The sequence below is a fragment of the Erinaceus europaeus genome, chromosome 9 (genome assembly GCF_950295315.1).
Source record: "Erinaceus europaeus chromosome 9, mEriEur2.1, whole genome shotgun sequence".
NCBI lineage: Eukaryota > Metazoa > Chordata > Mammalia > Eulipotyphla > Erinaceidae > Erinaceus > Erinaceus europaeus.
In genome coordinates, this window is record NC_080170.1 from 13,670,344 (window position 1) to 13,682,186 (window position 11,843).

An 11,843-nucleotide genomic window follows, 5' to 3' on the forward strand; every position below is an offset into this window, starting at 1 on the left:
ATTGAAGTCTCAAGCATGAGGTCCTGAGCTCAATCCTGGGCAGCATATGTGATGTCAGGCCTTTCTCTTTCTCCTATCTTTCTCATTAATAAATAAAATCTGTTTAAAAATAAAATAATTTCATGCATGAGGATCCAAGGTCCCAGGTTCAATCCCCAGCACCAGTATTTCCAGAGCTAAGCAGTACTCTGGTCTTTTTGTGTGTTCCTCTCTGTATCTCTCTCTCTCTCATACTAAATAAAATGTTTAAAAATAACCAAATAAAAGGACAGGAAGGCAAGGGAGATAGCATAATGGCTATGTGACAGACTCTTATGCTTAAGACTCTGAAAAAAAAAAAGAAAAGAAATGCTGAGCCCCTTTCTTTGCCTTTGCAGACTGCAGAAAGCAGCTTACAGCAGAAAGATGAAGCCATCACATGCTTTGAAGAAAAAACCAAGCAAGTGATGTCCAGCATGAAGCAAATGGAAGAAAGGTAATCATGGCCCCTGACGATGCACAGTCCCTGACAGGTGCTGGTTCCTCTGAGAGCAAGTAGCCTGTGCTCAGGAGGGCTGCCATTTGGGGCCACAGTGTTGTCCAGAGAGGGGACCAGGTTCCCCAGTCTAAGCGTAAGCGTATCTTCACTCCCTGGGTCTCTTGGCTACTACATCTGTTTTGTCTTCTCAGGGGAACATGACACATAGAACGAGTCCCTCATCACTGTCACATTCAAATATCAGCTCTGTATGAAAATAGACCCACATACAATAATAACAGTAGAAATGAACTCATAAATATAGGCAACAGATTTTGTTTGTTTTGTCTTATACCAAAGCATTGCTCAACTCTGGCTTATGATGATGCCAGGGATTAAACCTAGGACCTTTGGTGCCTCAAACATAGTTTTTTTGTTTTGTTTTTTGCCTCCAGGGTTATTGATGGGACTCAGTGCCTGCACTACAAATCCACTGCTCCTGGAGGCCATTTTTTCCCATTTCGTTGCCCTCGTTGCTGCCCTTGTTGTTGTTGGATAGGACAGACAGAAATCGAGAGAGGAGGGGAAGACAGAGAGGGGGAGAGAAAGATAAGACACTTGCAGACCTGCTTCACTGCCTGTGAAGCGAGCCCCCTGCAGGTGGGGAGCCAGGGGCTCAAACCGAGATCCTTACACTGGTCTTAGAGCTTTGTTCCATGTGTGTTTAACCTGCTGCACTACCACCCAGCCCCCAGACATAAAGGTCTTTTTTTTTTTTTAAAGAATTTATTTATTCATTCATGAGAAATATAGGAGAGAGAGAGAAAGAACCAGAGATCACTCTGGTACATGTGCTGCTGGGGATTGAACTCGGGACTTCATGGTGAGAATCCAACACTTTATCCACTGTGCCGTCTCCTGGACCACCAGACATAAAGGTTTTTGTTTTTTTTCCTTTTTCGCCTCCAGGGTTATCTGGAGCTCGGTGCCTGCACTACGAATCCACTGCCCCTGGAGGCTATTTTTTCCCTTCTGTTGCCTTTGTTCTTTATCATTTTTGTTATTATTATTATTGTCATTGCTGTCACTGTTGTTGGATAGGACAGAGAAATCCAGAGTGTGGGGGAGAGAAAAAGAGATACCTGCACACCTGCTTCACTGCTTGTGAAGGACCCCCCTGCAGGTGGGGAGCCGGGGCGTCTTCATCTGGGATCCTTAAGCCAATCCTCGCGCTTTGCACCATGTGCACTTAACCTGCTGCGCTACAGCCCGACCCCCCATCAAGGTCTCTTTACATAACCTTTATGCGTCTTTCCAGCCCTAGTTTTAGATTTTTTTAAAAGATTTTATTTATTAATGAAAATGATAGCAGAGAGAAAGTATCAGACACCATTCTAGTACATGTGCTGCTTTGGTTTGAACTCAGGACCTTATGCTTGAGAGTCCAATGCTTTATCTATTGTGCCATCTCCCGGACCACCCCAGATTTTTTTTTTAGATATTTTTTCTAGATTTTTTTCCCCAAAGATACACAGGCAGTTCTCAGGAGAAAGGATATCTTTTATTTCTAACATACACAGAAGCTTGGCTTGCTCTCAGTGACATTACTCTGAGAGAAGGAAGCCAGTCTGAACTGGTTGTGCATTTGTATAAATGCCATTATACAGGGCTGGGGAGATAGCTCAGCAGTTGATGAACAGACTGTCATGCCTGAGGCTGGCGAGTCCCAGGGTCCCGTCCCTGGCACCACTATAAGCCAAAACTGAGAAGTGCTAGTAACAACAACAATAGCTAAAATAACATAATTTAAAACAAAATAAGAATAAATGCATTCCGGAGAAGACAAAGCCTGGGGTCAGAAGGGGAGCAGGTGTGACCAGGGGTCATCTAGGGGATGTGGGCGGGGGGTGGCGGCAGCACTTCTGTGAGCACGCATCTGAGCACGTGACACGCACACAGGCACTGCCTTTACTGGGGATGGGGAGAATGTTCCAGCAGAGTCCAGTCGCTTACCACCGCCTCTTCTCTGTCCAGGCTGCTGCAGGCGGAGCAGGCGCGGCAGGGCGCAGAGGAGCGCAGCCAGCGGCTGCAGCAGGAGCTGGGCGGCCGCACGGGGGCGCTGCAGCGCCAGCTCTCCCAGCTGCACAACCAGTGGTAGGAGCGATAGGAGCCCCACCCCTGGGAGCCCTCTCAGAGAGCACCCCCAAGAGGCCAGAATGGGGGGGGGGGTGGAGATGGCAAAGCCCGGGGGAGAGGGTGAGGACAGAGATGAGAAAGCACCACCAGGGTGCAGTGAGGTCTGTCTGAGCGCCCCTCGGGTGCAGAGCGGGGTGTCAGTACCCTCACAGCCCAATGTGGGGGTCAGGGAGCAGAAACCATGTTGCCTCCCCTCTGGTGCCACTGTGGCCCAGGGTGCCCTGTGCCCGCTCCCTAGGGAGAGGGACCCTTGCTCCTGGCTTCCTTGAGGGTTTAGTTACTCGCATGCAGTCCAAGCTCCCTGGCTCCTGCTGTGTGTGGTGGCCTGGGTTCTCCACAGACTCACTGACATTCCTTTCGGGAAAACAGCTCAAGTCTAGAGAAAGAGCTGAAATCCGAAAAAGAGCAAAGACAAGCTCTGCAGCGAGAACTGCAGCACGAGAAAGACAACTCCTCCCTACTCAGAACAGAACTGCAGCAAGTGGAGGGGTTAAAAAAGGTAAGGAGAGGGAGGCAGGCAGTGGCACACCTGGTTAAGCACACACACTACAGTGTGCAAGGACCCAGGTTCAAACTCCTGATCCCCCCTGAAGGGAGAAAGCTTCACAAGTGATGAAGCAGGGCTGCAGGTGTCTCTTTTTCTCTCTCCCTATCCCTCCCTCTTAACTTCTATCTCTAGCCAATAATAATTTTTTTTTTTTTAAAGGAACATGATGGCAAAGGACCTAGTGAGGGTTCTATGCTGTGCATGTACAAACTATTGTACATACTGTCAACTGTAAAACATTAATTCCCCAATAAAGAAATTAAAAAAAAAAAAAGGTAAGGAGAGTGTGGGGAGGAAGGACAGGGCCCTGCTGGAAGAGCACGTCACTTTCCTGTCTGAGGTGCCTGTTTGACCCCCGTCACCACATAGACTAGAGTGGTACTCTAGCCTGTCTTTCCTTCTCTTTGCCTTATGTGAACTCTTGTATATAATAAATGAAATAAAAGCTTTTTAAATAATATATATATATATATATATATATATATATTTTTTTTTTTTACAAAATAATAAGAGAGATACAGAAAGGAGAACAGAGAGAAAGACAGCAGAGAACTGCTCAGCTCTGGCTTATGGTGATGTTAGGGGTTGAACCTGGAGGTTCCAGGTTCAAGCCCCAATACCAACTTATTCCAGAGCTGAGCCTTACTCTGATATCACTTCTCTCTCTGATCTCTTTCTCATAAAAGAAAAGTTCTTTAAAAAGTTAAAATGAAAGTAAAGAAGATAGTCCTAGGAGGACAAGAGCTCCTGGCAGCTTCAGAAATTCCTGCTAAAGGCGCTGGAGAGACAGCATAATGGTTATGCAAAAAAAGACTTTCATGCCTGAGGCTCCAAAGTCTGCAGTTCCATCCCCAACATCACCATAAGCCACAGCTGAGCAGTGTTCAGTTGGGGGGGGGGGGGGGGGAGGAGACCAACGACAATTCTCCAAGGTCAACTTTGAACCAAGAAGTGGTACAGTAACATTGAACTTGAATCCATAAGTTCCAAAGTTCCAAGTTCAGTCCCCAGCATCACATGTGCCAAAGTGGTGCTCTGGTGTCATTTCTCTCCCCCCCCCATTTTCATTAATTAATTTGAAAAAAATAAAAAGATAAATTCCCTTCTGGTAGATGAGCATCTCTCTTTCTTTCTCTCTCCCCTTCCCTCACCCTCTCTCCCTCCCTCCTTCCTTCCCTCTCCTGGATTCTATTCTTCTCTGGGAGCAAGAGCAAATGGCAGTGGAATCACAAGCTAGAGAGTAAAGCAGGTGATCTCAGTGGTGAGCACAAGGAAGAGGCCAGAACAGCTGGGTGCTCCCAGTGGGACAGGGTTTAAATGGTGGTTCTTCCAGGAAGCATGCGGCTCAGTCAGGCTGAGGAATACTGAGCTTTCTCCAGTGGAGTGGAGACCAGGCTCAATCTGGGTCCTATACCTGGCAGAGCACACTGTCTAGGTAGCCGTCTCGATAGCCCGCATTTCCCTGTTGTTTCTGAGCTAGAGAGAGACCATAGTTAGGGCTGAGGAGACAGCATAATAGCTGTGCAAACAGATCTTCATGCCTAACCGTCAGAGAGACAACACTAAAGCTTGCTTCAGTGTGGTGGGGGCCCCATATATATATTTTTTTTTTCCAGTTGGCACCAAGGAATGAACCAGGGCCTTACACAGGAGCAGTACTGATCAGTGGCCTGCCCAGCCCAATTTTTTAGCTTTATCTCTGTCTCTCTCTCTTCCTTCCTCACTTTCTTTTTCATTTCTTCTTCCTGACCAGAGCTGCACTGTTCAGTTCTGGTTTAAGATGGTGCTAGGAGGGAGTCTGGTGGTAGCACAGTGGGTTAAGCGCATGTGGTGCAAAGCACAAGGGCTGGAGTAAGGATCCCGGTTCAAGTCCCTGGCTCCCCACCTGCAGGGGGGGAGTGGCTTCATATTACCATTATGCTGTCTCCCTACCTCCCTTCTGTCATTTTTATCAGCTCTGCCACTAGGGGCAAAAGGTTCAGTCACTAGGTTCTGCCTTGCTTACTCCCTCTCTCTTTTCAAACAGTTCTTAGGGATGGTGGGGAGACTTTTAATGAAAGCAGTGACATGTAATAGGGCCTGGGACCAAGTGTGAGCTCCCCATCTCAGTCTTCTCCTCCTCTCTCCATTTCTCTTTGTCCTATCCAACAATGACAACATCAATAACAACAATAAAAACTATAACAAAAGCAACAAGGGCAACAAAAGGGAATAAATAAATATTTTTGAAAAAAGAAAAGATGGGACCTTGGAGCCTCAGGCATGAAAGTCTTACTAGTGCTATCTTCTAGATCCTCATTCATTTCTGGGGGTGGGGTACACAGCGTAATGCTACCAAGCATCAAGCTACCCAGTGCTTTCCATGTTGCTGCCACATAATGCCGAGACTTGAACTCAGGGCCTCACACATACAAGGCTTGCACTCTACCAGGTGAGCTAGCACCTGACCCCTCACCAAAAATAATAAAAAAATAAAATTGGTGAGCTCAGAGCCACCACTATAAATCTACTGCCCCCAGAAGCCTTTTTCTTTCTTTTTATCTTTCTTTCTTGCTTCTTTGCAGTTTTATCTGACAGCACAGAGAGGAATTGAGCAGGGAGGGGGAGAGAGGGAGAGCCAAGGAGAGATGCCTGCAGGTTCTTGCACATAGTAACATGTGCGCTCAACTGGGTGCGCTCAACCTGTCTCCTTTTGAGATAACTTCATTCCTTGCCAAATAACAACAACTCTGTCAGTTCTTAGGTGTGTGGATTGTTCATTGCAGGAGCTTCGGGAGCTCCAGGAAGAGAAGGCGGAGTTACAGAAGGTGTGTGAAGAGCAAGAACAGGCCCTCCAGGAGATGGGGCTGCACCTCAGCCAGTAAGAACCCACTCCCCCGTCCATTCTCACCCCCATCAGGGCCCCAGTCCCCCTGTTACCACATCACATAGCCCCAAACCCGGGAAGGCCTGCTGTGGGGGCAGGGGTGACCCGCCAGGGGAGTCAGGCCTGGGGACACAGCTCTGATGTGAGTGAACTCCAATCCCATGGGGCTGACTTCTCCGGTTTGCAGCGTTGTTCAGAGAGGACCGGCCCAGTGTTGGGGTCACCCCCCTTCCCAGCAGAGAGTCATTTGTCCCAGTACACCCTCCCAGTGGGCCATCAGCCCTAGAAACATGGAGGTGTAGTCCCTGCCCTCAGTGCATCCCTTATGATCAGCTCACTAGGACATTGCTGGGACCTGGCTGGACTTCCCCAGGGAGATTCCTTTGTTTTGTGCTCCCACACACACACACCTCACCATATGACAAGGAAGGCCTACAGACACCTTCCCAGTTTTTATTAATTTGCTAGAGAGAGAAATTGAGAGGACTGAGGGCTTGAACCCTGATCTTTGTGCATGGTAACATGTACTCTCAACCAGGTGTGCCACCATCCAGCCCCTAGAAACTATTCTTTAACAAGAATGGAGCAAAGAAATAGCTTACCCCACTAAGTGGGCAATTTATCCCTCACAAGGACTTGGATTCAAGACCCTGGTCCTTATATGGGAACATCGTGCACCATGCATGGGGGCACCTTCACAGCAGCTGAGAGTGGTATAGTGGTATCTCTCTTCTTTCTCCCTGTCTCTTACCTCCTCTGGGGGAAAAAAAAAATTACACCAGGTACAGTGTAATGACACCAGTACAAAGCTGGGCTGAAAAATAATATGTGATGATTTTGAAAAAAAAAAAATGGAGTAGGAACAAGTGACTTCACCCCTGAGCCTGATGCTTCTCCAGTGAGGAAGCACAGGAAAGGGGCCAGGAGAAGCCCCCAGATTCCGAACAAGCAAAGCACTTTAAGTGCCAGTCTCACACAGGAACGGTTGCCCAGAGAAACCAGAAACCTGGGCTCCAAAGAGACAATGCTCAATTTTTAAATGACTGTACCTATTTCAGTCTCCTCCAGTCCTGCAGGGTACACAGTCTGTTCCTGGACCAGATTCAGGCCCCAGGCTCAGCCACCACCCACGGCAGACATGGGAGCCAGTGCCCTGAGCTGACTCGAGTGGCAGGCAGAAAGCTCTAGAACAACTCCTCTCAAGTCCCTGGAAACTGCTTCAGGTTCTCTTTGCTGAGTTTTTGAGCCTCTTTCTCATTGCTGTGACTTTTTTCCTCCCCTAGGTCAAAGCTGAAGATGGAAGATATAAAAGAAGTGAATAAGGCACTGAAGGTATTGGACCTTTAATATTGTTAGCATGAAAATCACTGCTCCCTGCTCATGCCACCAGTCCAGCCTACTCTCAACTCTGGGAACTGGTTGGTGGATTGTTTTAGAAAGATTGGGGAGGGGGGCTATTGGTGGGGGTAGGGTCCAGAGCTTCAAACTAACACTGGGATGCTGGGGGTGCTCAGGACCTCATGCTTGCATCCAAAGTTCTATCTTCATCTATCAGCTCCTAGACCCCAGGAGTTGTGGTTGTTACTTCTTTGCAGAGAAGAAATTGCTGCTCAGGGCCAGGTAACCCAGCAGAGATGGGGGCTGGTGAGTGACAGGGCCCAGTTCACATTCCAGCTCCTCTGTCAGCCTCGGCCACTCCAGGCCTCAATCATTAGGCTCGGAAGAAGAAAGCAGCAGCAGCAGAGAGCAAGCAAGGGATTTTTTTTTTTTTCTCAAACAGTGAAAGACCCTCCCTCCAGAGGCCACCTTGCCCCAGCCCCACTGCAGGCAGAGCCAGTGCCAATTCTGGGGACCACTCATACCCAGGCTAGGCCCAGTCTAGAGCATTTGGGGGAGCAGAGAATGATGCAAACCACCTAAGGAGGGAGAGCATGCTGACCAAGTGGGACGGAGGCAGAGGGGGTTGTGGCAAGCAGTAGCCTGGACTTCATGGAATGATAGTGTCCCATCTGTGACTCAGTGTGTCACGTGACATAGCTGTTCTTAATGTCCCCTGCACTGCACACAAGTGTTTGTGTGCAACAGCTCACAGAGGAGAAAGGATAGAAGTCAGTATGCAGGAAAGCAGGGAGACATCTGGCGGAGGCTGAAGGCCCCTTGAGTAGCCCACCACACTCAGATCACTGTCTTCAGGAAATTCAGGTCTAGTAAACACCCAGGACTCAAAAAAGACATCAGGCCTGTCATCCCTTTGAATACATCACAGCTCCTCCTTCCTCAGGAAAACCTCCAGAAAGGGAACTTAAAAAGAAAAGTGATGTTTATAAGCTTTATTTTTACCAGAGCACTGCTCAGCTCTAGCTTATGTTGGTGCTAGGGGTTGAACCTGTGACCTGCTATAAAGCCTCACCTCTGTGGGTCCGTGGGCATGCGCATGTGTAGCACTCCCATCCCAGGCAAGGTACCTTGCCTTCTGCCTCTCAGCAGTGACCTGCTGATACCCCAGTCTGGCTATTTCCCACCTGCTAATTCAGCTAACATTTCAGCCAGGGTTTGGAGTTGCAAATACCAGATCCTGATTCAAGGAACTTTGTCTCGGGGTGTCAGGAGGCTAGAGACTGACTGAAGGCTAGAACCCCCCCCCCCCCCCCCCCCCCCGCAGCCTGCCAGACATGGGATGGTAGGGAGCCAGAGCTCAGATAATGGGCCAGAAGCATAGCCATGACCCGGGATCGTGGGGTCTTTTTTCTCAGGGTCACGCTTGGTTGAAAGATGATGAAGCCACACACTGTAAACAGTGTGAGAAGGAGTTCTCCATTTCGCGGAGGAAGGTACGTGGGGGGCCATCCACCAACTCACACAGACTCTGGACATGTGTCCTGGTTCCACCTGCTAATTCAGATAACATTTCAGCTAGGGTTTGGAGTGGCAAACGGGAGTCGGGCTATTTGTGTGTGGATCCGCTGTAGGCGAGTGTGTCACTGATAAGTCTCTGGAGGCAGTAGGACCTCTCAAGAGCCAGCTAAGCTGGCCAGATGGAATCTATGCAGAATCTGAGACCAGGCCCCCAGGTGACAGGGCCAGAGAGAAACCAGGATGGCTGAAAGGGATGCCCACCACCTCCCCAACCCAACCCATGTGGCTCTCCCTCTCTGCTGCTAACAGTCTGTGAAAGAGGAACAAGTCTTCCAGAATTTTTGCAGTAGGTTCACAGATGGCCTCTGAGATCACACCCCAGAGGTTGGGAACAGGCCTGTCCCCATTTCAGGGTCCACTCTGTAACCTGAAGGAGGCAGGCCTGGCAGCAAAAGTAGCGAAGGGCCAAATTTCTAAATCACAACTCCCCACCCCCCTCATCAGGAGCGATGCAATGCAGCAGTTACAGAGAATAAAGCAGGCCATGTAGTATGAATTTCCCAATTAAAAGGTTTATTGATGAGAGATCTACAGTGTTACTCTGACACACACAACAGCAAGGGTCAAGCTCTACCTCACGCTGGAGACTCCAATGCTATCCACTGTGCCTCTTCCAAGGCCACACTACTGAATCCTGACAAACACCTCTTCACTGAGGAAAAGCACAGCCCTCTGCCAGCACTCTAGGTGTCTAGAACTTGCCTGGGGCGGGTGTGGGTGTTGGTGAGCAGGGCCAGAAGTGATACTTCTCTCCCATTCTCCAGCACCACTGCCGCAACTGTGGCCACATCTTCTGCAACACATGCTCCAGCAACGAGCTGGCCCTGCCCTCCTACCCCAAGCCAGTGCGTGTCTGTGACAACTGCCACACGCTGCTACTACAGCGCTGCTCCTCCACGGGCTCCTAGGGGGCACCAGCCTGGCCTTGCAGCAGCCTGGAAACAGTGCCAAACTCTGAGTCTCAGGGGACAGCTGGTTACACGGAATCAAAGGGGATCCCGACCTCCAGGCCTGGCCACTGGCACTGTCTCACAGCAGGTCTTTCCCAGCATATGACCTGCCCCCTCCTGGATTCAGCCTCTTCTCCAGGCTCTGTCACCAGCTTTGGTTCACAAGTAACACCATGACTTGACTATTGTCATTTTCCACTTTTAAAAGGATTGACCTACTTTCTAGGGGTGTACCAGAATAGCGAGTCATGGAATGTCTTCTCTCCCTGTGCCTTCCCCACTTCAGCTAAGCAGTCTACCTGCCATCTCACACCCATAAACATCTGTGACTGCCCTGCAATAAATCATTTATTTTTCATGTGGGTGCAGAAGGCGCATCAGCTTTGTGTCCACGTTCTCAAGAATGGCCTCCGAGGGGTGAACCATGCAGAGGTGTGAGCACGGGAAAATGCTGGGTACAGGCTATAATTGTCCTGTGGGGTCAAGGACAAACTGAAGTGGGGTGGCTAGATAGTGCTTATTCAGAGACTCATGCCTGAGGTCATGAAGTCACAGGTTCAATCCCCGATACCACCATAAGCCAGAGCTGGGCAGTGTTCTGGTTAAAAATAAAAAACCCAAGCTCAACTTTTAGCATTAAAATAGGGACTTGGGGTAATTATGGCACAGGGATTGTCAACAGCGGCGAGAGCTGGCTCCTCCAGAGTCACCTGTGTACCTGCTGCCTTCTCCCTGCCACCAGGCCCTGAGTAAAGCTTCTACGCCTGCTCCCTGATCTGGGGTGAGCACCCTGTGAGAGACTCAACAAAGGCTTTGAAACGGTGCCCAGCTCGCCAGCTGTGTTCCTTCAAAACTAACTGATATCCTCCCCACCTCCCACCCAACTAACTGCCCCCCCAAAAAAAAAAACTCATCTATACACAGAAAGCCAGCAAGATCACACCTTCCTATTTCAAAACTGTGCTGACAGCTCAACACAGTAAGTTCCTGTCAAAGCTTCAGTTAAGTGCCCTTCCTCTCTCAGACCTTCTCCCCTTGCTCAAGCTCTCATACCCACCCACCAAGTAACACTTTAGAGTCCAGTGGACCTGTGAGTTGATGGCCACCTTCAGGGATGTGGGAGCCCTATCTTCTCATGCACCCCACCCCACACTTTTGGACCAGTTTGTCCCTGAGCTGTGCAGTCAGCAACGCCCCAAGTATGGAGCTTGCTCAAGATTAAACAGAGGCCACCAGGGTGTCTGGAGGTTCTAACCAGTTCCTAACTGATGCAAGGACCATAAAATTATAGAGAGCCAATCTTTACAAAAGCCAAGGAATTATGGTTTCTCCATGGGGTTTTGTTTTTGCCACTAAGGTTACAACTGGGCCTCAGTGCCTGCACAACTCCAGTGCTCCCAGTGGTCATTTTTGTTCCCTCTACCAGAGGGGAGAGACCAGGGCACTGCTCATGAAGCTTCCCCACTGCAGGCTTTTGTGGGATGTCCCAGGGCTTGAACCTGAGTCCTTAAATGTGGGAATGAGCCACCTGTTCCTTACAGACCAAGGCAGAGTAGTGGATCAAGTTTTTGAATTGCAAGCTTGAGGTCTAGGTGTGATGTCTGGCAGTGCAAGTGTGAGTTAACTCCTGCCATGGGGCCATCACTGCACAATTCCACCACTCCCTGTGGATAGAGGTGATACAGGAGGGCACTTAACTTGACCTGAGTTTCATCTTCAACACCTGTTATTCCAGAACAAGGCTCTGGTTCTGTATCTCATGTTAATGGAGACCACCTGCTCAGCTTCAGCACTTATGAAGCTAAGCTCCTTCTATACAGTACTCCTCCCATGTGATGGTCAGGAGGGACTCACATGTGGTTAAGACTGCACTCTGCCCCAGAAAATAAAGCATTTAATGTGTTTATCACC

General features: G+C 49.2%; 1 protein-coding gene across 2 annotated transcripts in view; it reads left to right on the plus strand.

Moving 5' to 3' along the window:
• Nucleotides 1–10,290, plus strand: part of RUFY1 (RUN and FYVE domain containing 1) — a 57,724-nt gene extending 47,434 nt beyond the window's left edge. For both annotated transcript variants that reach the window (XM_060197314.1, XM_060197315.1), the window contains 7 exons: nt 378–475; nt 2,492–2,611; nt 3,023–3,152; nt 5,966–6,060; nt 7,350–7,398; nt 8,820–8,897; nt 9,747–10,290. In XM_060197314.1, the coding sequence (XP_060053297.1) occupies nt 378–475; nt 2,492–2,611; nt 3,023–3,152; nt 5,966–6,060; nt 7,350–7,398; nt 8,820–8,897; nt 9,747–9,890 (714 nt within the window). In that variant the 3' untranslated portion in view covers nt 9,891–10,290. The remainder of the gene's footprint in view (nt 1–377; nt 476–2,491; nt 2,612–3,022; nt 3,153–5,965; nt 6,061–7,349; nt 7,399–8,819; nt 8,898–9,746) is intronic.
• The last annotated feature ends 1,553 nt before the right edge of the window (nt 10,291–11,843 follow it).